The sequence below is a fragment of the Podarcis vaucheri genome (assembly GCF_965113315.1).
Source record: "Podarcis vaucheri genome assembly, chromosome: 1".
Classification (NCBI taxonomy): domain Eukaryota; kingdom Metazoa; phylum Chordata; class Lepidosauria; order Squamata; family Lacertidae; genus Podarcis; species Podarcis vaucheri.
In genome coordinates, this window is record NC_138759.1 from 93968278 (window position 1) to 93994851 (window position 26574).

Consider the following 26574-nt stretch of genomic DNA (forward strand, 5'->3'; position numbering starts at 1 on the left):
ACAACCCATACATTAAGCTGGAAGAACTCCCTGTGTCGCCATAAACAAGTTAAAGTAAAAGAAAAGGCAATAAGAAACTGTAATTTTATTTAGTGATATAAAGCCAACAAGGGGAATTTTGAAGTTCATTAAACTGACGTGTCTTTGACAAGGTTTTCAAGACTCCTGATAGCTGGCTGTAAACATTGGTTAAAACAAGTGATTAATTCTAACCCTTTAGCCTGACCTGCTTGGAATTCCAGTGGATAATAGTGTGTTTTGTGGTTACTTATCTGGGAACACAAGTATATAGGGAAATAATAAGCTTGTAATACGTCCAACTAATTAACTTGCCATTTCCCCTTTACTTGTTTTGTTACACCCTCTTTGTATATTACAATGGGTATTATGTACGAAGTACAGGTTGTCCATAGTAATGTTAAGAAAGACAAAAAGTATATGTGGTTATTTAGTTTTGAACTACACTGGGCAAGCATTTCTGAAATTTCTTTGTTTTGATATCCTAGGCTCCCCCTACCCTACCCTACCCATCTCTTCACCCCACTTTTTTTTGCAGGTGTTGGGTGGGTTCTCATACCTTCTTGTATCTATATCTTGCAGAGATACTTGAACTGAAATCCCGGATAGAAATTCAGTATATCTGTATAGTAACTAAGCTTCACACCACAAATACATATCGTCTAATGATATTAGACAAATGCTTGGAGTATAAGGCTGTCAGCGGCTACTAACTGTGATGGCTGTATACTACATGCAAGATCAGAGACGGCATGCTTCTGAATATCATTTGTTGTGGAATAGCAGCAGGAGAGTTCTCCCAGGCTCAGGACATCCTTGTGGGCTTCCTAAAGACACCTGATTGTTCAGGTGGGAAAACAGGATACTGAACTGGGCATTCCTTTCATCTGATCCAGTCAGGCTCTCCGTTTGTTCATATTCGTACAGTTGGTAAGGTTGTTGTACTTGGGGAGGAGGTGTTAGTGAAAGAAGCTGTGCCATGTTGTATTTTCTGTTGTGCTCTCTTTTTCTTCCTCATCATTGTTTTTAAACTAGTCTTCCGCTTTTGTGGCTTAGTCGCTGCTCATTTCTGTTTGCTTGTTTTCCTTCACTGATTCTCAGTCCCTATCCCACTGGAGCTCACATTTGCTCCCATTCAATTTACTGAAACATGAAGTTGCTTTATTGGACTTAAGAGCTGATAATCCTTAAAATGGGTAACTGGGAGTTTATGACTTGGTATCCTCTGCCTGAAGCTTTGTGCAAATCCATTCATCCATTTAAAACATCAGCTTCTGTTCTCCTGTTTGGAAGCTTTTTCTTCTAAAAGAGAAGGCTTAGAAGATTTTAATTTAAACTGAGAGGTGCCACTACCTGAATGTGTTTTAGAAGTTGCACATATGCTGAAATCAGATCTGAGAGGCTTGAAACTATCTTAATAAACCTTGGAAGATAAGTCTTTGGTTTGATACTGTACTCTCTGTTCTGGAGAGGAGCACTGATGGTTTGAAGCTGATGTGCTACACCTGCTGTAACTTCTGTAGCCACAGAAATTGCCTTCCCCCAGCTCTGCCACTGAACTTAAATTAATGAACGGAGCTTTCATAGAGTACCCTCTCTATATAAATATAACTCTGTCTTATTCAAATTAACTTTGAAACTCCCAAATTGTCCTTGGTGCATAGCTATAAACCAGAAATGAGTACAGCATATTGAAGTAGATGTCTGGTTGAGAGGAAATACCACCAGAATTACCGAAACTATAAATTCCATTTGGTATATCCTTTGATTTGTGTTTCATATTCTAAAATAATCAGCTCTGAAATATTTTTTTAATAAGGCAAGAAAAGTATTTTTAATAGCTGAACAAATCACGCGTTGCAGAAGCTGCTGTCTTTGAGATGGCAAATCCTTGCACCATTCTTCCCGATCAGGAGTGAAGAGATACATTGAGAGTTTTCCCCTTTGTGCTTGTCTGCACTGTTATCAAATGCAGGTAGTAAAATAAATTGTAATGAAAAGTGAAACTGTCTGAATTGATGCAGCAGGAGCAAACTTATACATTCACTTCAGTTCTTATTTACTGAGATAAAAGTGGTCGGGCTCCACAGGTGAAAATCACCTCTGTCTCCCTCTGTCTCTGTTTCATGCAAAACCCACTGATCCAAAACAGAGCTGGTAGATCAAGTTTATATTTTGCCAGTCTCAAATCGCTGTTTTCAGAGATTTCAGCACACACAAAACATGATTGCCTGAGAATAACAACAACCTCTATATTTTTTTCTTGGTTCTTGTAGCATTAAGTTGTATTGCCTTTTTTCCTAGAAGACCGCTGTGACTGTAGAGATGACAGATAATCTCTCAAATGGATTTGATAGCTTTTCATTATTAAAAGCTTTTTTGGCACTCTCCTTCAAGACTGAAGGGAGTTGGTGTCTTGGAAAAGAGAATATTGGACTGTGTTTTAGTAAACCAGGTCAGTGGCTTACTTGGTCAATTCCATTGTCTATGTAACTTGCTTAGTGATTTCTGGTCTAATAGGGATGAGTTTGGTTTCTGGAAGGTTTGTTCCTCCTGTCTGCATGATAGTGTCCATGTCCCCAGTTTATTGTCACATCTTAACCAATTTGACATTCATGCTACCATGAATTTTACCATGCATGTAAAATGGCAGGGGGTTTGAGGTACAGGGGAATTTGTGGAGTTGAAAGATAATTTTTATACGTTTTGTGAGGATATTTCTGTCAAGTGGATTAATGAAATAAATGAATTTGGCTTGCTTCCTTTGGCTCAGGTGCAGGGTGTCTTTCCTGCAATCCAACAGCATTACTTTGTGATTCTTTTGGATGTAATGTCTATACAAGTGTGGGATAGCTCAGTCTGTAGAGCAGTGTTTCCCAACCTTTTTTGGGCAACGGCACACCTGTTTAATGAAAAAAATCTCGCGGCACACCACCATTACAGCCCCGTGACGTCAGCGCGCAGCGTCACGCCGGGAGGGACGCACAAAAGTGAAAGTTTTCAATTTTTTTCCCTCCCCCTTGCCGGGGAACCTCCAAGCTTTGGGGGTGGGGGGGGGGAAACCTCCAAGCTTTGGCAGGGGCAGGGAATGAGAGCCGCGAGGCGGGCGCTGCAGACGGAGGTGCTGCCCGCCGAGCTCGCAGCTCGCCCGTCGAAGCCTGCACGATCACCCGCCGCGGGGAGCCGGGGGCGGCGGCGCGGTTGCCGGGCAGCGGCGGGGGTGGTGGTGGCGGTGGCTGCTTGCTGCCCTCCTGGGCGGAGGCGGGCACGGTGGGCACCGGCATGGCCAAGGGCCCCTGCTTGGTGCCGTCGGATGTGGGAGCTCGCTCGCCGCCCCGCGTGTGCTCGCCGAGCGGCGATAGGATGTAGCGAGCGGCGATGGGGCTAGCCGGAGAAGAGAGGGCGAGCCCCCTCCGCTCTGGCCCTAAAAAGGGCAAGCCACGCCCCCTCCAGCCAGCCAGGAGGCGTGGCCAGATGGGATTCCCCTGCTCTCGCGGGGGCTGAGATGGGATTCCCCGCTCACGTGGGGGCGGATGGGATTCCCCGCTCACGTGAGGAAGGGCGTGATGCCCGCAACCCCACCTCCTGGGGCAGGCCCAGTAGCGAGCGGATCCGCAGGCCCAGTAGCGAGCGGCGATGGGATGTGGGAGCTCGCTCGCTCGCCGCTGCCGCCCTGCCTCTCACCGCCTGACTCGCCCGCCTCCACGGAACACAAGGCAAAGTTCCACGGCACACTAGTGTGCCGCGGAACACCGGTTGGGAAACACTGCTGTAGAGCTTGAAACTCTAAATCTCAGGGCCTTGGGTGGAAGATTCCTGCATTGCAGGGGGTTGGACTAGATGACCCACATGGTCCTTTCCAACTCTACAGTTCTTTGATTCTATGAAAATGGACAGTAGACTGGATGTACTTAAGTCAAGGCCATATTTTAGGGAGTAGAGGATCTTAGAAACCTTCTCATAAAGCAAATTTAATTGCAGACCAAATCAGGCTGATATGAGGGTCATGAAGTGTGCACAACCATAGGCTACAACACAGTTTCCAAGACTCTGGGCTTGCAGTGTTTCTTTATTATGCTAGGAGCCACTGGTGCAATGCAGATACTGTAAACTGCAACTCCCATCATATCTTACCATTGGCCATGGTGGCTGGAGATGATGGGAGATGTAGTTCAAAACATTTAGAGGGCGACATGTTTGCTTACATCCCATGCAAATTATCTAATGCTTTGTGAGAATGATCCTATGCCCATGTGGTTGAACAGATCCTGCCCCCACACTCAGTTCATAGTGAACATATTGACTACCATTCTTTCCAGTCTTACGGAACTAAGGGTGGAATTTGGTGTTGCACTGTTAGAAATCAGCTTGCCAAATGAAACAACCCCCCCCCCCTTCCCTGTGGACTGTTCTGGGGGTTCTTGTGACCCCCGGAGCCAATTTCAAGGGGGCAGGGGGGAATTCCCATTGCACAAGCAGAAGCCCTTCCTCGGGGCTTCTGCTGATGGGGTTCATTAGGTGAATTCTGCCAATGATCTTCCTTATTTTTTCATACTAGTTTGGGTATTTTATATTTGTGACCAAAAACTTGAGATCATATGCTAGAATGAAAGATTAACATTTGGTATGACAAGTAATTTTATCCCCATAGGCAATAAAGTGTCTCATATCTGTGACTGACACAAGTTTGTTGGCCTGTCAGTTACAAGTTGATCCCATCCAAATTCAAGTTCTGTCACATTCACTTAATTTTAGTTAATTGTAAGATTAATCTTTTCAGGCTAGGTATCAGTATGCATAATAAGTTGTCTTCCCATAGAGCTGTGGGGAATGAAAACTAGAGAACCTTTCACAACAAGAAGATGATCTCTTCCTTTGACATAGCAAACAGCCTTTGTTTCTCTTTCATTCTTCAGGATACATGTCTAGAGACTATTGCTAATATCAATATAGTATGCCAACACAATAAATCTTCAGGTTCTAAAAGCCTCTTCTTATCTCATTCTTGTACGCCAGTACATATTTTAGCACTTGGCATGATGTTTTCTAAAGCAGAATCCATTAGTTAGAGGTCAGATTCTTATTTTTAGGTTCAATCATAGAATTGTAGAATCTTAGAGTTGGAAGGGACCCCAAGAGTCCTCTAGTCCAACACCCTGCAATGCAGGAATCTCAGCTAAAGCATCCCTGACCTTTGCTAAAAAACCCTCCAAGGAAGGAGAGTCCACCACCTCTCGTGGGAGTCTGTTTCACTGCTGAACAGCTCTTACCGCCAGAAACTTTTTCCGAATGTTTAGTTGGAATCTCCTTTCTTGCAACTTGAAGCCATTGCAACATTGAAATGGAAACAGCCAGTCTTTTCTTGCTGCATTTGCTAGAGACAAAGTTTGCCTATTACAAACTTAACCACATAGCATTTTAAATACACAAACACAACTTTTTATGTATGTTGAACTTATATCCTTAAGATGAACTTCATGGTTTTTCGACTTTTTTATTGTGCAACTGAATATTATATGGATTCAATGCATTCTCTTGATTTATATATTTGTATAGTTTTGTTCTGAAGCTCCTGTCTCACATCCACACTGTAATATAAGGATGAAAGCAAACCAGCTATTTAAGTGCTAATTTATGGGGCTTTGTGTGGTTTCTTTATTCCTGACCATAACTATGCAATATAATGGCGACCTTTGTGCTCTGGAGTAATTGAGGGAAATGGCATGATTTAATTGATTTGGTTGAACTTATTCTTTTTTCTGTTAATTAAAAGTTCCAGGGTGTGTAGCGTGTAGCTCAGATAAAGTATGGGAGTTCAAATGCAGGGCAGTGCTTGGTGACACTCAGGCTTTGGGGAAGGAATGTGAGATGGCTGGTTAAGAAGTCAGAGCTGGTTCAGCATTAATGCCAGAGCAGCTTTGCATTGACATTGGAGGTTGCACAGGGCACTGGCAATCTTTTTTAAATGATGAAGAGGGAATACACTGTGTATAACGAAAGCAGTTTATCCATGTGTCCAAGTATCTAATTTAGCATTCCCCAGTAATACATCACATTTTCAGGGCAATTGTATGTACTCTGATAATTTGATAATGGTACTTGCTGTATGGGGAGAAAGCAAAGTCAGAAGCAGCCAGTTTCTAGGTTATACTTCCGAAGGGCTGCCTATGCATCAGCTTTAGGTAAACAAGAACTTCCAATGGTAAGGCTTGTAAGTCACTGCAAACCTGCAGCATGGGACTTTCTGTCCCTTTCCTGTATCTCTGAGAAATTCCTTATTGTTCTTATAGTACATCCATCACTCTCACTGCTCAGAATATGCAAATGTTTGCATGAATATTTCAGCAATGAAACTACAGCTAGAAGTAGTATTCTGCCAATGCTACATGTTTTAGAAGGATATAACATCAAACTAAATCTCTCACGTTATCAGGCTGGTTTCTTAAGCTTTTGATTGGAACCAGCTGGAGGAGCCTTCTAGTAGAAAAGGTGAGTGGCTTGGAAGGTTCTTACGAAGAGACCTTGAGTTATACTCCTAGTCAAGCATACTAGTTAACCAAATAGATCAACATAAACATTATTTGTAGGATTATGCTGAATGTTCTCTCATTTCAGTTTTGAAGTAAAGCAGTGCTTTCATGATGGGCAAAATATACCTGCCCAGAGAAAAACAACCTTATGTATGTTCACATTATTTTGAACCTCTTAGCAGCGAATGGCAGCAGTTTGTGCCTTTTTTTCCTTTGTAGGTCTTCTTTCCTTTGTAGTGGGATTTATTTAGGTCTTCTTTTTCCTTAATAGAGCCATTCATATAATGAATGGATGACAATGCTATGTAACCAATGTGTTTTGCTATGTAGCTAATGTGTTACTATTTCTGATAATCCCAAATAGCTAATATTACTAAGCAAAAGCCAATCAAAGTCAATTCGTAGTGCTGCTTCTTTGATTACTCAAATGGTGATTTTAGCTCAGGGATCACACCCTACAGAACAGAACTGCATGATGGTGCTGCTGTGAATCCAGTCATACCTAGCTACATGTTGATGTCTGTGAGAGAACACAAATGTCATCCAGAGTGAGAGGGTAGCACTTCCTGAATAGCTGAGGAATTCTGTCCACTTTTGAAGCAACCACTGAAGCTTTGCCTAATGCATGGAGAAAGTTTTAATAATGGCAAAAATGTTTAACAAAAAATATCCCTACTTAGTGCATAAAGGGGGATTAGATTAGAGAGAGGGAAAAAACTGGCTAAAAGCAACACTACTGAATGAAGGCTACTAGGGTACAATCCAGCCCAAGTAAAGTCTGTTTACATCTAGTTGATTTTAATGAGGCAGACTTAAGTCTTTGATTACTTCTATTGAAATAAATTAGACTTAGAATTTGTCATATTTGTGCTTTTATTTGTGGCCTTGCAATGTAGTTTGCATTAGCTAGAGTCATCCTCTTAGTTTTTTCAGTGGTTTGGAATTCTAAAGGACATTCCATTGTCCTTGATCTGCTACTGTTAAACTCATTGGCTCAGCTGTGATACAGACAGATCTTCTCCTTCAGTTCCGCCATAGTCTTCCTTCCCTTCGTCTATGGGAGAAACAGTAACAAACTCTGCACCCCAAGGCAGCTTCAGTCAGCTAGCCATTGGCAGAGAGCTGACAGTCCCTGCAATTTGCAGCAGTAGCTGTGCCACCAGAGGCCATGTGAAATGGCTCATAGTCATGAATCATCCCTTCCCTACAGCAGTAACAGCCAAGCTGAAACTGTGCTGAATTCTGCAGGTGAACTCTTTGGCTTAACTGCTGCCATTCTCTGCTGGACTGCTTGCCTCAGAAGGTCTGCTCCTCCTTTCAACTTGTTAAAGAGTTAGATCATGCACAGAGAACCCTTATAATCCACTGTCACTTTTAGACTGTCCAAGTAAAATACACTAGTAAGACATATGGCAGGAGACCGTGTGTTCAGAATAGCAGTGATTTGAAGCCACAGGAGGGGAGAGTGCTCTTGTAGCTCTTGAAAACCAGTGGTTTTCAAGCAATGTGCTCTGGCATCCTGGGGTACCTTGAATGATGGTCAGGGGCGTCTCAGGCGAGACTGGCCTCTGTCCCTCTTCCCTTCCCTTCCTCTTCTGATGCCCTCTTGCGTCTCTGCCTCCCAAAGGCTTGCACAGCTGTTTATTGCAGCAGCCCTGGCTAGAAACTCCAGAAATAAATGGTGCCTCTGGGAGGCACCTTTCTTTGGGATGGGGGGGCGCATCCCAGAGACCTGCAGCAGCAGCTGCCCAGAGGGCTCTCAAGGAGAGGCGAGAGGAGGCTGAGAGAAGACTCCACAAGGGAGGGTGTTTGAAAAAGAGTGGGAGAGGATGCCAGCTCTGCAGGCAAGGGGTAACATAACTGGGCTCCTGAGCCCCACAGGAGTGCCACAAAAAGAATGCAGTTGGTCAAGGAAGTCGTGGACTCAAAAAGGTTGAAAACCTCTCCCTCAGTCAGTTGAACCTGTTAAGTAAATACCATCAACCCCACAACGAGAATATGACCACACTGGCAGAGCCCTCACTCGATAAAATACTATGTTGTGGGTATATTTATTTCTTTTCAGGGAACATATGAATACTTTATGGCGATATTAACACACGTTCCATTCTTAAATTGCATATATGTTCATACATGTCAGTAGATTATCTTTAGCTCTGAGAAAGCCTTGCCTGGTTGTTGAATCATTTTCTAACATGCAGACTTAGGCACCTGCATACATTAAAAGCTGTATTCTTCTGTTAAGTTTGCTACCCAAATTATACAGTTGCATGTTCACCTGCAATCTGTGTCCTTGTAACTAGAAAAAAACCATATGTGAGCTTGTGTGCTAATTTTCTATATGAAGAAGTAGCACCTTGTGTTATTTCTCTTGCTTAGGAAAAGCATTATTTAACAATGCCGTCAATGTAGCTTGAAGCCCAGAATGACCATAGCCCATGCTTTGATCCCTCTTGCTGTAGGCACTTTAAGATTGGAGAGTCTTGGGTATTTCTTCCTGGGGAAGTTGGAAGGAAAATGCCACAATATATGTCTAAACCAGCTTTGTTTCCCTTATTGCCTATACCAAAGTGAGCAAGAGAGTTTTGTGTTTGTATCTTGGTTATAGTTTATTACAACCAAGCTAGTTTATCATTGCTATTCCACATTTCTGTTTAATAACAATTGATAATAGTAAATCAAAGCAGCTTACACTGACATTAAATTTATCAACATAAAAGCAAATATAAGAAGACATGCCCATGAAAACAGTACAGTGACAATAATAAAAGATCACTTTAAAGACACGGGCTTTGATCCAAGCGTACCCTTTTATTCACGGAATCAAGGAGCGAGTGTCAGTAATGTCACATTCCATGCTGTTCTGGAGGGTCCCTCAAATACATGTTCAGGGATGCACTAGGTTGAAAGAGGACTTTGTGAAAATTGTCCCCCCTACACTACCATTTCTGGGTGCCAGGAGACCCTTTCCCCAAGTGGAATTCCACTCCAACCTTATGAAGTGAAGTTAGTTTAAAAATATAACCCAAAATAGCATGTATGTCTTTCTGCACTTCCTTAAAAAATGTACATTCCTTTTTTAGTAAGTGTGATATCTCTTTGATTAGGTTACTTAGGAAACCAGTTCACCTGAAGGAGATGGGACCTCTCATGCTGCTGTTAATGACTTTTGGTCATTTGCTGTGTTTTGTTTTGCTTTGAGGCAGAGTTCCAAAGAGTGTTTTGTTTGAAGTATACGGTAATTTCACTATGGTTTTTGTGGAGAATAGAAAGTAAACCAGATTTATTCTTTAACTGCAAGCCACGTCCATGACTTTTTCATGTGAATAAGAACTTGATCGATATGCACTGGAATAAGAATATTTCTAGTGAACTGCATTAAATTGATGAACATACCCTATGGGGAAATGCTTTTTTGTTTCTGTGTAATTCCATTACTTAATTATGGGAAAGCCTGCTATGTTAAAATTACACTGCTCAGGTTTCATGAGAGACTGTTAACACTTGGCTACTTCCCTGCCAGCTTGCATAATAATTAGCTTCACGCAGAGTAAAATAGCGGGACTTCAAATGAAGTAAATATTGCTGGGCACGAGCAGGATCTGATATCACATTTTATAGGGTCAGTTAGAGGAAAACAGATTGCTAGTTCTGTCTGTTAGAAATCACCGGGATGAGTTCACAACAAATACTCTTATTCTTTACACTGTGCTCAACTTCCCAGTAACAATTGACCATCCTACATCCACTGTTGTGCAGCAAACTGAAGCAATGTGATTTGTCTTGTCTTCAGTTCAGTATGGTTTTAAATACCGTTACTCAGGAGCCACCCCGTTCCCAAGTTTGCCTTGTGAAAATACATCTAATGGGATGGGGTGCATGCTTAATTGAAATGAATGAGGCAAAGTGGCATGGACATACAGGATGAAATCTTTGTCAGAGAGCAAGATTTTTAATTATTTGATGGGCAGTATTGTTCTGTTGAACTGCTGAGTCTTCCTCAATCTGCTGCGTCTGTTGGCTATGTTCAGATGACACAGTTAACTTGTTTACGGAACAAGCTTTAGGCTTTGGCTCTGTGGCCTACCAAGCCCTAAACTGCTGTTAATCTTTACTATGGTTTGTTGAAATAAGCCAGCTTTAAACTAATTATTTAAAGTTAGCTTGTTTCATACAAACTGTAGTAACCCTTGGACTAACCGTTTGGACTAAAAGGCAAGGTGAATCAAAAGTTTACAAGTGAAAATAACTTGGTTTTGTAAACAGCAGGACTCTGTACTCTGGTGCAGATGTAACACTGGCTATTACCAAACCATCCTTTGCATATTGGTAGCCAGCCTTCAGTTTCCCCTTGGTTTCCTTAACCTTGGTTGACCATTACTTCTGCACTAGTGCTAACCAGGGTTCACATGTGATGCTATTCTGTACGTAAGGCAAACAGAAGAATGGATGGAATACCTAAATGCAGTGTTTTGTTTTTTTCTAAAAAAAAAAATGTTTAGGGCAAAACTCTCATATTGAAACTCTCATTTTCCTACTCATATTAAAATACTGCTCCTCAATGAGGCCAAACTTAGATTCACAAAATGTTATGGGGTATGCGTACCCCTGCATACCCCCAGAAAAAGCACTGCCTAAATGCCTAAATTGTTTTCTTAGAAAACCCTCCCTCCCTTCCCATTTGTGTTTTTAAATGTAGTTCTACATATTCTGGTGCAGATAAAGGTGTCCCTCCACCCATCCACACACTTTCCCTTTGCTTCTGGCTCTGAAATCCTATCAGATGCCAGACTACAAAATAAAAAGTCAAAACCATGATTACTTTTTATTTAAGAGGGATTAGAGGACACTTGCATTGCAAAACTGTGTTGCTGGCACCAATACAAAACAAAACACAACAACCTAGCTTGTGCAACAGATTAACTAAATTACAAGTCTCAGTGAGGACTTTTTGTTAAATCTTTGGGAGTTGTGGCAAGGGATTGGCTCATTCTGCTTCAGCAAGAAGAGCTCATTGGCTTCATGACATTACATTTTGTTTCAACTCTCCCTGAACCGTGTTGAACTTCACTTGGAACGTTCCTCTGCTTTTTTTTTTATCCTGAAGCTGTAATCAAAGAACATACAAGGAATGAAAAAAGCTTATGAGTGCTTAATTCAACAACCTAGGCATGTTACAAAAAGAAACAACCCACAAAGCCACAAATCCTCTGTAAAGGCTAACCTAATCAGTCCTATTCCAAATCTATGCCATTTATCTCTAGCAGTCCCCCCCCCCCAGGTTTTGTCTCTAGGCATACCCTTTTCTATGATGAAATATGCACCTCTGCCCTGGGAAAGAATCGTATCACACAGATGATCTGATGAATAGCTATTTGTGCCTTATATTTAAGCCCTTGCTATCCCTTCTTCATGACTCTTCATATATTAACAAGTGGGCATCTTTTTCAGCACTTCCAGAAAAGAGATACAGAAGATAATATTTTCTAGCAAGAGGGAATGATTTAAATCAAGATGGTTTAAAATCAATGATTTGAATGAGCAAGAAAAAGGAGGTTGATTTAAGTCAAGTTTTCTTTTGATACTACTTCACGTATTTTCTAAAAGATGGTGCAAACTACTAAACTCTGTTAATTTATAGAATATTGCTTACCCTGTTCCATATGTACAACCAAGCCTTGCATCTCTTAGTCTCAGTATACATTTCACATACTTCCTTCTTTTTCCCTGTAGAGGGAATGTCTCTAAAATGTTCTCATATAGGATCTTTCTTATGACAAACACCCATGACAATTTGCAGAGTTAGCAGCAGAATCCTATTTGCCCAGGAGTAAATCCTCTTGAGTTCAGTAGGGCTTTAACTATAAGTGAATACAGGACTGCAGCACAAGTATGGAGAATAATAGAGACCTGAGCACTGCATAAGTTTGTCTTCCAGTCTTCTTTCCGGTTGCTCCTTTCTGCATCTCTTGGTCCACATTTAACAAAAATGAGGTATCCATGACTGATAGGTCAAAGCAGGAGTGATTATTACTAGGCACACTAGAGCTGTTTATTTTCATCAGATTAAGATGAAATGCCTATATCTGAATAATGATAAGATAGGTTCTTCATTAAGACAGAAAAATCTATCTGGATATAGCTGATGGAAGGGGTTGATGTAGTGCATATAAATGAACTGTAGGTCTAACACAGCCTTGTGACTATACCCCGCCCCCAAGTTACTACTAGCCTGTTAAAAGAAAAGAAAAAGCACTAACCTGCTAGGTGCTGACCAAAGAGGGATGGAGAGTGGCCTTTCTGTGCTGGGTCCAGAGGAGAGACGGGGTGCTCCCATCCTTCCTTCAACAGCCCATTCCTTTCTGTGCATGGAGTCCTGGTTGTCAGCGACTACAAAGCTACTACCAAGGTTGGCTAATGTGCTTATATCCAAATTAATTTACATTTGATCTCTTTATTATATAAGAGAAACTTAGCAAACCTTGTCAGAAGAATCCCTGTGTAGGAGTTTCCACTTGTGCAGTGGGGCTTTCCCCTCCACACTCCTCCCTGTGCCCCTGAAATTAGCTGGTGGCGGGGAGTTGGGAGGATCCCCAGAATAGGGTGGGTGTGGTTTCTTCTGCTTGTGCAAAGAGAATGTTCATCACAGTGCAAAATTGAATTCCACCCTCCGTATTTACAATTCTTAAAAACATCAAAATCCAATTATTATTATTTTTAAAAAATCTTAAATCTGATTTTTAGTCCACCTAACATGCTTATGTTTGAGAGGAAGCCAATAGAGACATCAAAGGTGGTGAATATGGGATTAATCTCAGTACCAGGTCATATGTCTATCCCCAAGATAGTAAAGTCAGCACGTGGGCCTGTGCGGCTGCAGCATTTCTCCCTGAAATGTGGTTAAAGGAATTGAACTGGGCTGCAGTGCTGTGCTCCTCTCCCTTAGAAACTCAGGCGGCCCTCTGCCTTCACCACAATGAGAGGAGTATAACTATTACATTTGAACTGCCCGGTGGTGCCTTGGCTGCTTCGTTTCTTTATGTCAAGGGACTTTGTCTGAATTTGCCATAGTGTGAAAATCTCCAAAGTTGCCATATCAGAGAGAAATTATTTCTGAAGTGTTGTTTTTTTCCCTGTCACTTGAGAGCAGTTTCAGATAAAAGGTTTTAGAACAAGGAGGTCAAGTGTGTGACAGCCTGTTTTCCTCTGCCCTAGAAATATATTTATGAACTCACACTCAAGTCCCCCCCACTCCGCAAAACCCATTTTTGGTTTTATTTTAGCTGAAAGAACTTCCTCATCCTCCGGTGCCCTTGAGAGCACATTGAGATAGGCGTACAGTATTTGTTTGTTTCTGAGAGCAGAACATTCATTAGAAGCTGGAGGAGATTGCTTTCCATTCCCCTCTCTCACTGCAACAGACATCCAAATGCCAGGGACACAAGGTTTTGTTCTAACCCAGAGTGTGAACTTGCACCATGAAGAAAGTGGCTGGGGATTCTTTCTAGCTTTCAAGTGCCGTGGGTTGAGGTGATATTCAGCACAGTGCATTTACCTGCTTACCTCATAAGCTAGATGCTCTTCTCTACTTAATACCACAACCCACCACATAGTGAAGCTTGATTAATTTCTTTGATCCCTGAGGGTGCTCGGTTCTGTCCTGGATTGTGCCTCTTCTGAGTCCTCTTCCAGGCTAGGCACTGTACTCCTTGCTAGACCAGCAGTCACTTTCCAGATGCAAGCAATTGCGGAATGTTAGCTTCCTAAATAGTATTTTCTGCAGCCACAAATTCCCCTTTTGGTTAGTTTGGGATTGTGCTTTAAAAGATCTGGACTGCTCTTCTATTTAAGTCAAGCCAGAGGGAATGTAGCATTCTGTAGCATTGGCTGTACTGGATACAAAGACCTGTGAATGTGGTAAATCCTTAGAGTTTGGTTTTCCTGTAATGTGGAAGCCTGAATTAATTCTGGCCTTCATAGTTAACAGCACGAGAGGTTAATTCACAGTTCATTCCCAATTTAGCTCAGTAATTAGCTGTTTGTAGAACACTATTTGTGTTTGTTTTGGAGTTAAATACACATAGACCTAAGCCACACTTTTAAAAATCTGCTGCACCTTTACCGAGTGAAATTTAAACTTCCTGACTTAATTCACTAAAACATAATGCAAACATTTGTTTTTTAATTGGTCAATTTTAAAGCAGACAGATGCTTCGAAAGGAACGATGTAATGAAATTATATCCATTTAACAAAATCTACTGCTTATTATTTGTTTTCCAATTAAGTGTCAGTTAAGAAGCAATTTCTGTAGGTGGGAAGAAGAGGTATAAGCATTGTTTCTAACATTATATAAAGCCCAGAGCTGTAGCTGAAAAAATTGGTCCAGGATCCAGTGGGGTATTTAATCACAGCTCCATCTGCAACCAAGCGCTTTGGATGGATACTAGCTTTTTGTTAAATGTTAACCCTCATTTAACCCTCTTTAATGTTCTTCTTTAACCAGGCCTTTGGCTGATTGACATCCAGTGCCCTTTTAAAATATGATGGGGGTGTTATTGGGTTGTTCTTGTTTTTGTTTTTATTATGTATGTGATTTTATGTTGTGATTTTATCTTGTGAACCGCCCTGAGACCTATGGGTATAGAGCAGTATACAAATATAATAATAATAATAATAATAATAATATAATATATCTTCATCAATATGATGCACTTTCTCAGTTAAAATTATGAGTACTTCACTCTTGCAAGTAAGCATATGATGGCACACAGTTTACGATAAAAAGAGGGGGGAAATTAAAGCAAGCTTTTGATCAGGTACTAAAGTCCAGTTCAAACATTCTCAGCCTTCTGCATTCAATTGAAGCCCCCTCTGTGGACACATTCATGTGAACAATGTAATATGTGACCTGGGCCATTATCAGATACACCTGTAATCTCCTGACAGAGATTGCCAATAGTGACCCCATTTTTTTTTTGCTGCCATAGTCACAAGAATTGCCGTTGGTAGCTGTGCATGAGGGCACAAAGTGGACTTCTGGTGGCATAATACATTTTAAAATAATTTAATATTGAGATGCCCTAAATAAGAATTCTCATTAACACATCCCTAGAAACAGACTGGATACATCACATAATTAAGGTGCTGAACTGGTGGAAATACACTCATAGTTCTAGTATTTAAGTGCACTAATAAAGAGTTGCGGTATAAAATGTCTTCAAAATAGTTTGTACTTTTTTAAAAAAATTGCACTATTGTTATTTCCTGCCACTGGGTTTTCTTTTATTAATGCTGTTTTTATACTGTTTTAAATGCCATGTTGGGTTGTTGTTGTTTTGTATATATTATGGTGTTAATTTTTATGGTAAGCACCTGAGAGAACTTTTTGTTGCTGGGCAGTGTATAAATAAAATAGGTAAATAATCAAATGTGCTTTTAAAAAATCTCTTGCAGCCACCTTGTATACTTCTGGCATCTTGTTTGGCGTCTTCTTGAACAGCAGCGTACCTATTTTCTTTGAACTTTTTGTGGAAACTGTCTACCCTGTTCCAGAAGGGATTACTTGCGGCGTGACCACTTTCCTAAGCAACATGTTCATGGGAGTTCTTTTATTTTTTCTTACTTTCTACAATAAAGGTAAGGAGTATTTAGATGCTTGTGGAGTATCAATTTGTTAGCACAACGTATTTCAGCTGGGAGTTTTATTTTTGGCTTCACCAGGAAGAGGAGCTTCATGGAGATTCTTCTGTTAACACTAATGATGTGTATAAATCCCTTAGCATTTGTAGAAGAATAGCCCTCCCTATGTGTTCGTCTTTATAAGTCTGCCAGTCAAAGATTGAAATCTTCACATAGAATTGTTCCTTTGAAGGCAGGGCAGTGGGATGCCTTTGAGATAAATACTGTGGTGGCTTAAAAAAAAAAAAAAGGAAGACAAAGAGCCACGTAATGTTATGACCATTAATAACATACGTAGCTAGGCAAGCTAAAACAGCGATAAAACTAATCCAATCTCATGCTTCAGGGTCTAATCTGGTTGTTTCGGGGGGGGGGGGGTAAGAAGAAGCATGTGGTTTCTTTTTCGTCTTCCAGGTCTTCCTGGTCTTTTGACCACACTCACAATTTACAGATTGGCAAAAGAGGGGGTATCTCCCCACTGTCCTGTTTTCAGACAAGTTTTGGAAGATTGTAAACTGAGGAGGGGAGAGTTGTGGGTTATGTGTTGCTATAGTGCAGGTGAGGGAAAACTTCTTGAGTTCAAGGTCCCTCCATTTTTGACAGTTGGACAGGGCCACCCACATTTTGATCACCAGGCATCATACACCATAATTCTGGTTTCAAGCCAGCGGCAAGCACAATCTAGTCCCGCAACACTAAAAACAGTTGATGGTCACGTGGGCCTGGTTTGTTCAAAATGGCCTGACGGATACCTCCCCAGTGCAATGCTATAGAGATAAAGGGTTGGCTCAACCTGAAGCCTCTGAGCTTTGCTCCTGTAGAGCACAAAGGGTGTGGAACCATCTGAAGAATGGAGACAGGGTTTCTTCTCCCCACCCCCCTTCTGAAACGTACCCTCTCATACAACAGAGAAAAGGTCTTTAGCCTAACATACATCTTCTTGTACATCTCCCATACTTAGAGTGTATGTGTTTGCAGATCTGTTTGTTGTATGCATGCACTACGTGCTGTTGTTTACATGTTCATGTAAAATGCCCTGTGTTCACATGTAAATAATGAGCCAGGAATGCAATGGCCCTTAGCTATTGGTTGAAAGGATGAATATTGCTGCAACCTCACATATATCAGTCCTTTCCATATTTGATTTTTCTTCAGCTCTTGCTGTTCGTTCACAAGAACTGCCATAGAATCATCCTCACCTACGATGCCATGATTCCTTGGAGGGAGAATAGAATACACATAGATTTTGCTGTTAGTGCCTCCCAGTATACACTTCTACTGGATATGCCAGCAGAGCTGACTTACAACCCACATGACGACTGCTACTGGTGCATTGTAATGTCATAAGTTTAGTTTCGTGCTTTGAATTATTATTTTTTAAGCACATTCTTGTTAGTTGACATCATTTTGGCCAGAAAAAATAGCTTTGACATTTGAAAGCCCCATAAAGACGGTTGCCGTCTTTTAAACAAATATATAGACCACTTACGGTTGGATGGTTTCCATGTATTAATTTGGCAGTTTGAGGGAGAGGAGCATAAGGGAATGTGAGGATACTGGAAACTTTAGTGATTTCACTTAGTTGGTGTACATTCTATTCAATGTGGTAAAAGGTAAAGCTTTTGATGGAATTGATATCAAAAATATTAGTAGTGGGTGATGCCTAATAGAACATAAAGAGATATTTCTGAAGAAGCAGTGCTGTCTATAATATTGAGAGTTTTGCACCTTTAGCCCTGTGAGTTACTGGGATTAAACCAGACCAGTGTTGTTAGGTGGTTTTAGACCTGAGGGTACATTTAGAGTTCTGTAAAAACAATGAACAAAGTAGGCATTTCTTCAGAAATACACATAATATTGATAGGGAGGTGGCATTTGCATTGTCCTTGCTTACTGATTAACTTTAATAATTAACCATTGGACAGCATTGGTTTGGACTGCATCTTTTGCTGGAGAAATTACATTTGCTTGTCCTGACAAGCCAAATCAGACTGCTGTTGTTGAATAAAATGATATTTTATCAATACAAGACTAGGAAGGCAAAAGAATAGCTGATGGGAGTCAAAAGAATTGACTAAATGAACACACCCTGTAGATCTTTAAAAAGCACTCACAGCTCATTCTGGAATGATTTACAGACTCTGGATTTGAAATCCAATTTATAAATATGGTCTCACTGAGCTCAACTTTCCTGACATATAGCTGTATAAGCCTAATTTTCTTGTGAGCATTTGGAATTGTGGTAGGATGCAGAGATGCTCTTAATCTTTCTCCACCACAATGTCTGCACAGCAAAGGAGTTGTGAAGACCTCATCCCATCATTGTGACTTACTTACCAAGCAAATTAAGATGGCTAAAATTTAATTAATTTTGTTTTTAAAATGTTCCACGACAAGGGTTATAATCAAATCATAAATTTTTGTCTCAATGTGTTTATTTTCACTGCATCTTCTTAAATCAAAATCTTTGGTGCTTTATAATGCTTTTCATTTATGTGTAAATAGTTTTGTTTCTGTTAGTTCTCAAGCATAACAACTAAAGACACAGAATAGGCAAGGCTGTCCTGTGTGCCCCAGTTCAGCTGGAAGAAGTTAAGCAGGGGTGCTGGCCTATTTGAGCACCCCAGCTCAATTTCTTACAGTACCCCTATTTTCAATGAGGACAACTTCTTTCTGACAAAGATTGCACTTTCTCTGAAGTGTTTGCCTTAACCTAAATTATGATGCTTTTAAAGAACTGGCTGTTTTTTATGATGAAGTAGGACATGCATATTCAAGACTAATCTTTCTTCTTTTTCCCCCACCCACCCAGAGTTCTCTTGGTTTAACTGGTGCCTCCCAGGCTCTTGTCTGCTAAGTCTTCTGCTCATCCTGTGCTTCAGGGAATCCTACGATAGACTTTATCTCGATGTCATTGTCTCCGTTTGATAGCACAAAACAGAAGGGAGCTCCAGAAGAGGATGGAAGTTAGAACCCTGCTCTGCCTCTTTCCTTTGGAAATTGAAAAGACCAAAGGTCAAAGCTAAAAAAACCCTAAACAGTTTTAACATTGACCTTTTAACTGAACTTACAAAGTGGTTTTTAAAGTACACTTCCTAATTTCAGATTTTATTATCTTGATAACGATGGTGAGTGTTGTACTTGAATGGGAATTTGAATATTTTTTTAAAAGCACACACTCAGAAGAATGTGCGTTAGGGAGAAGCTATAGTTTATTAACTGTGAGATTTTTATTTAATAAGCTATTTAACTGGGTATACAGATTTTGTGCCAACTCAAGCCATTTACAAAATGAATATCTTACTTAGGGTTTAAGGGAGGAACATATTCACCATCACAAAAAAGTCTATTTTTGCAGCCTAAAGAGTCTAGTAAGAATTCTGATGTTCCAATATTTATCCTGCTTTTTAAACAATATACTATCCCCCATGGTGTAGTATATGAAAAGACAAGTGTCACTTTGATGACCAAATATTTGCAACGTAGCTAATTAGGGCTGAACAACTTGTTCCCTCACTATGAGCCCTCTAAGCGCTATCAAAATGAGAATAGTAGGTAGATATGAAATTATCCTTCTAGGATTTTAACTATGACCAAATATTTAAAATCCATATAAATGTCTTGACATGCCCCTTGTACACTACATTTATTTTCTAATGAAGCAATTGCTAATGTTTTCTAACCAGTCCCCTTCTTGACACATTGAAGGGTCTTATATCAGTTGGTGCTATATATTCAGTTATGTTTAAAACAATTAATTGCCTTAGTATAGGAATGACATCGGTTGTGAAGGTACAATGGGTCAGCACTACCTTTACTGGGATATTTTTAATTCATTTCTCCATCCAAATACTGCAAGCTGTCCTCCCAATGTTTTATCAAGCTGACTGAACAAAATTTATAGCTTTTCTGTGACAAGTCACGTGTGTTTTCAAGCTAGTTTACAATTTAAAGAGTGCCTATCATGTGTGATTTTGTTTTTAAACAGATATTCAGTGGTGGTACTTTCGGGTAACAAAATTAAATGGCAAATCAAATCGATCCAGACTTTATCTTCTATAGAAAGCTTTTGATCCAGTGGGCAGATCCCACTGGTGGGGGCGGCATTTACCAATTTCTCTTCTCCCTCCCACAGCGTTTCAGCCCAACTCGGGAGGTGGGTGAGGCTGAGGGCGCAGGAGAGCAGGGAATCTCCCTTGTCCACCAGAGGGAGCAAAGTCTGATTCCAACTCAGAGTCTCCAGCCTTGGAACGTTGCATAACATGGTAGTTGCAGTACTGTGTATCCTGTATTACGACACATATTATTGAGTTGGCTTTGTTTTCAAAAGCCAATCTAGCTTCTCCAGTTGGTTTTACAAAGCTTCACGTGCTCATGCTTTGCAAGAAATCTTATGCAAAATACATGTTGCTACCATCCATTTGAGAGAGGGAATTGTCAACCTGTGTTTACTAAATTGTGGCCAGTATGCTTCTCTACTAACACAAATATTTTGAAACACTTCCATGAGCATTCTTATAGCTCTGTTAATACTGAGTTTTAATCCTGAGCTTGTTCTCTTCCATTGGTCGGTCGGTCTGTGTGCATGCCTGTAAAATATTGTTTGCACATACAAATCTTACAAGTGTATTTTTTAGTAGTAAATTTCCACTGTGTCGAAATTCTAATGATATATTTAGTGCCATTGTCCATTCGAAAAGCAATCTCTTCAAGTAATGACATAGTTTACATAACACAGTTGAGTGACTTTTTTTTTAAGAGGAGGTAACAAAGCCAACTTGCTCAGGGGCATTTGTGGATTCCACAATCTAATATTATGCTTCAGTGAGAACTTTGAATTTGGATATGTTTCACTCCTTCAAAGAAGTTCCATTCTGCCACTCTTGATTCATTTGGCCACTGTAATTCAGAAATTAAGCAATATTTCTCAGACACATGGCTTTATTCTGTTTGTCCAGTCATTTTATTCTGTGGATAACTGAAATATTTCTTCAAATTGCATTTAGGAACTTAAATGGAATTATTGGTGTCATTTTATAGCGTCAACTTTTTGTTGTTGTTATGGTACCATTTTGTATTCCATATTGGTTAATAGGATGTGACAGCTTGATGAACTGATCCGCGACAGCTCATGAAAGATGAAAAACCTTTCTCTTAGAAGTACCTTTCAGCCAAAATATAGCCATTTTAATCTGCAATACAGTGGACGCTCGGGTTGTGAACGTGATCCGTGTGGGATGCACGTTCGCAACCCGCAGCAGCACGTCTGCGCACACGCGGGTTGTGATTTGGTGCTTCTACACATGCGCAAAGCACGATTTAGCGCATGTGCAACCTCCGAAACCCTGGAGTAACCTGTTGCGGTACTTCCGGGTTTCGGAGCGTCCGTAACCTGAAAAAGCGCAACCTGAAGCGTATGTAACCCGAGGTATGACTGTATAGAAAGATTCTTATTTCCCCTCACTTTACAGGCAGGCTTTTCTGTATTTTTTTCAGCAGGCTTCCTCACAGCTCTTGCCACATGATTTTTCTCTTGGGGTGCAACACCTACAAGGAGGAACAAGGCCATCCACTTAACACCCTTTCATTGCCCAGTAGGGAACAATCTAGCATTCATCTAATAGCAATGTCAATTAATACATCCTGGTCCCAGTTACATGAAGGTTGAAACTTCTTTTTGCTAATGAAGAGTTATCCTACTGGGATTGCAACTGTATACATTTGAAGTACTTTCACAAGAAGCAGATGATGTTTTTTCACATACACATACCCCTCCTGGCTGCCATGTTATTTGTGTGGCATTAGCTAAAATGAGTCCATAGAATCAGGTTAAGTGTTCCCCTTGATTACGCTTCAAGGCATTTCTCACTGTTGGGATTTTAGGGAAAGAAACTCTCTGTGTACTCTTAATCTGCTCCCAAGAGGAGTCAAGGCATTTTTTTGTTCCTGAGTTTTGTCTTACTTCTCTTGAGCACTTAAAAATGAACTAGAAGATTGGTGCAAGTAGATGTCCTCCTAGTCAGAGGGCAGCTTGGTGGCAACATTGTGATAGTGTCCTTTTTTCTTCTTCTTATATTTGTGTTGTTAAAAAGAAATCCCCAACTTGTTGGCTGAGAACTAGAAAATGTGAGTAGGATCTGCGGCTTCATTTCCTGGAGTTGTGCTTGGGCCAGTCCCTTTTTGAACTTGGTGTCCTCATCTGATGTGTGAGAGATAATACAGGTATAACTTTATTGTCACTGTCTAGGATAAGACAGATCTGTGGTCCCATCTTTTATGTAGTGCAGATCTCCTGTTCAGACAAGGTGGCCGCCTACTCTCATATCTCATAGGTAAGGCATACTGGCATAACCTGAAGAGGTGTTATATCCTTGTGTGCGCTGTTGAATGTGTGGGAAACATTTTGATTTTATAAAGACTGAACACACAATGCAAAATGAGCCACCTACAGGTGTGTGCTTTACTAAAAAGGGAAGTAGATATATAGGCATTAGGTAGAATTAATGAATATGAAGGCTATACATTATACAGTGGCTCAAGACAGCCTATAAAGGTTCTGATAGCAGAAATTTTGATTTGGTCAGTAACCTGCTTTATAATTATATTGCATAATAGTGGTAACTTCTCAAGTTGCTAGGGCAGCAAAAGTGGTTTGGAAAATACTTTTTGTATGTGATATGGTTGCTTATACTTTTTACTCATCAGTTATTTCCCAACATTAAAGTGAAAGTGACACGGTGGGCTAGATAGGTACATACAGCAATTGTATAGGAATGGTTAGGGTTATATATAGACTATCATGAAGACACCGAAGAGAAGTTCTTCCATGCAAGTTCTGTTGAAGTGAATAGGAGCAGCACAATCTTGTGTTGCCCCCCTTCATTCAATGTAACTTGTACAGGAGAAATTCCCAGTGGACTATATCTTATCTAACCTTGTGCTCCAGGCAGCCTGCACAATATGTTCTCTAATAAATTAGTGAAGTTTTATTATCTGTTAGACATTTGCTTGGTCTCATTCAAATGAGTAGATCTGTCCTTGTTTTGAATGAGTCAGGAATATGAACTCTTCTCAGAGCAGTCTTACATCGATTCTCTCTAAATGTCTAAATATTGAAATGATAATATAATGATCTAAATTTATATCAGTATTTTATCAGTTAACAGTGAAAGGCACTGATTGCCATTCTAATTACCTCCCATAGCTTGATGCTAGAGCCACACTTACTTGGGAATTTGGTATCATTCAAACAAATTTAATTTCGGGTAAACGTGTTAAGAATTTACGTGCCAGAGTGTTAAAAATATGTTCCTGAGAGAATGCACCAAATCTTTTTATCATTGATCATTTCCAGCTTGGGGGGAGCTTGGGGGGAAAGAATGCCCACCTCTGTCCGTGCTCGGTGACTTGCATCCTGCCTAGAAGTTCAAACAAGATAAGCATGTGGAATTATTTTCGCATGTGAAATGGAAAATACTGGTCAGTGTGGCTGCGTTGTGCATGCAGAGACAAATGAATAAGGTCTGTGAAATTTAATCACGTAATCAGTTAATCAAAATATTTTGATCAAATGAACACACACACACGGTAATTATAAGTACTATTGATGACCAATTCCATCAAAGAAGTATCTCCCGCCCTTGTGTGAGAGAATGGGGAGTCCCTTTTCTAAGATGATGTGTGCTACCGCACACGTTTTTATTTAGAACTACTGGGTTATATCCCATGTTGCATGAGCTCTTTCTCTTTGCCCACTCTACAGGCCGCTGTGCTTGCCAAAATCCTATCCAAAGGGCTGGGAGAACCTGCCCAACATTGTGAGCTGTCCTCTGGGCTGCAAGGGGTTGCAGGGTACTGGCAGGGGGAGCAAGGTGTTGAGTGAGATTGCCTTCTGCTTATGCCATATTGGGTGCAACCCTTAGTTTCTCATATGCAATAATTGTGCAGATTTGACTAATTCTTTAATTATTTGACTAAACCTGAGTTCATTATTGATATTTTAATTGGTGGCAGCCCTATTCTAAGATAAAAAATTCCACTCCACCCCCAGATCCAAGATTTTTGCATTAAGAAGCAGCAATACATTATTCCAAATACACTAACATACTTTATTCTAACCGAATTGTGTATTTTTAAAAGAAAATATAGATAAAAACCAATTTTTATGTGTTATATTTGAATGAATGAATGAAATAAGTAAATAAATAGATAGAAGAAAATGTAGATCATTGCAGTAGGCTGTGGTAAAGGGCATGTTAGGAAACCGTCATGATCTGGGTTTGTATGAGGAAATCAATGAATCTTTGTTACGGCATGGGAAACGCAAGTGTATAGTAGAAGTCTGCACTGCCACCCCTGGAAATGGGCCAGGATCCTCTTTAACCCAGGCTAGAAGACCACTGACTGAAAAGAGAAGTACTCTGTACCAAACAATGAATTCAGAAACTTACATAAATTAATATGCTTTGATGTTGTACGATATATTCCTATCTGTGCTAGTGATTGAGAGGTTCAAGGAGCTGACAATAGACTGCCCTCTAACTCTGGCTTTTGAGATTTCACCCTCCATTGCCATTTTTAAAGCATATCTTCACAACCAGAAAGGCTTGGATTTTATTATTTTAAAGAAGAAAAGCTTAATTCCTTTTGGCAGTGCCATGTTGAGTGGCTTTTCTCTTCTATGCAATGACAGCATATGCATTGGTCCTTCCTTTGGGTTTCTGCACATGTAGCAGAGTTTTTTTACATTTTCTGTTTTCCCCCTCGAGAACAAGGCGACCTAGGAGCCTGAGAGTTTCAGGATCAAACCCCCTCTACAGTTTGCCTTCATTGCACTCCACATTTTTTGTACCAGTTAGGGCACTTTGCATTCTTTCTGTATTTGTATCTGCAATGTTTCAGATATGGGAAGAATTGAAGCTAGTGTCAGGATTTCCCAATGTGAGCTGGAGAGGTTTATTGCTATCTCCCATGAGCCTTCAGTTGTCCAACTTGACATCTTAAGATCCATATTTTTGTTTCATTTGGATATACAGCTGCAGGTTCTGAAACAACACAATCCATTAAATAATGAGAAAGTGTTTGGTGAACTGGGTCACACAGGTGTTGAGGAGTATTGGCTTGAGCTGTGGTGAAATGTCAAAAACACTTTGGTCTGATCTTAGGTTGGTTGTCCTTTGCTTAAGACAAACCTCAATTCAGTAACTCCACATTTAGCTTAACTAATTTTTTACAGCCACTGTTTTCTCATGTCTAAGCTTTTCTTTGAACTCAACCTTTTTATATGCATGTAGTCGTTCACCTGTCAGAATTCTGCATGTTCTGCGATATGCAGTATCCTCACTTTTATGTTTCAGAGAAAGTTTTATATGTTCAAATGCATGGATTTTTAATTGCATCTCAGGATTTGTTTTAACTAGGCCTGGTGGTGTGAACCTGTAGTAAAAACGATTCCCTTTCATTTGTGGGTATGACTTTTTGTAAATCTAACCTGAAACTGTAAAAACAAATACATAGAACATAAAATGATTTCATTAGGATTTGTAAGCATTTTGCTTTTTGTAATTTTGTAGGAAAAAATGATATTTTTATTTTAGGGCAAGTTCTACTTTTGTATGTAATATGCTGACATGGGGCACAATCTGTCAGAAGCATATCCTGCATTCATCTCATGGAAATAAATTTAGAGGTGTGGTCCTGCCCTACTCCCATTCATTATTAGTTTCCCTTTGGAACTTAAGTAGGACAGGTTTCTCATGGATTGTGTCTGTGATGTCTTTTATTTTTTAATAAAACTTATTTAAAACCCACTGTCTAATACATCTAGAAATGTAAACTTCACCTATCACTTTGGAGTTCTCTTTAAACTGGAATCTTGCTGTAAGTGTTTGGTGTTAACTTGTGTAATACTTGATACACATTAAAAATGTTAATTGTAGCTTGTGAGTCATCTTTTGTGCTTGGATGCCATATAATATCCTAGAGCGATGGTAATATTCATTGAGGTATCTGCTGCTGGCTTTGTTGTGGAGGATTCCAACATGGCTTTTTGTCATATGTCTGTTGGCAAGAGATGCAAGCTTAGGAACAGGTTTAACAAGGGATCGTTTTCCAGGTCATCGTACAAATGGCAGCTGCCAGAAGAACTGGATGCAATTTTTTGGTGAATTGTCAAAACTCAAAAATAAGTTGGGCTTTTCTCAAGACAGTTCCATGAGATGATCTTCCAAATCACAAGCAACAGAATCTTTGTTTCTTGTTTCAGAATTGGCCTCAAATTATCCCATCAAGGGCTGGTTTTTGTGACAAGCTGTGTCTTGTAAACAAAAAAAGCTACTGTTCTGTTCT

The 26574-nt window shown here is 40.2% G+C and overlaps 1 protein-coding gene across 2 annotated transcripts in view; it reads left to right on the forward strand.

The window, feature by feature from the left end:
- The window catches only part of SLC49A4 (solute carrier family 49 member 4), a 67926-nt gene extending 41762 nt beyond the window's left edge, over positions 1–26164 (forward strand). Inside the window, exons 8-10 of one of the 2 annotated variants that reach the window (XR_014222838.1) lie at positions 16003–16185; positions 19040–19709; positions 19751–26164. Coding sequence is in view for 1 of the 2 variants with exons in the window: in XM_082235614.1 (XP_082091740.1) it covers positions 16003–16185; positions 19040–19155 (299 nt within the window). In the remaining variant the exon portion in view is untranslated. Of the gene's footprint in view, positions 1–16002; positions 16186–19039 lie in introns of both variants that reach the window. The other variant, XM_082235614.1, reaches the window with a different exon arrangement.
- The last annotated feature ends 410 nt before the right edge of the window (positions 26165–26574 follow it).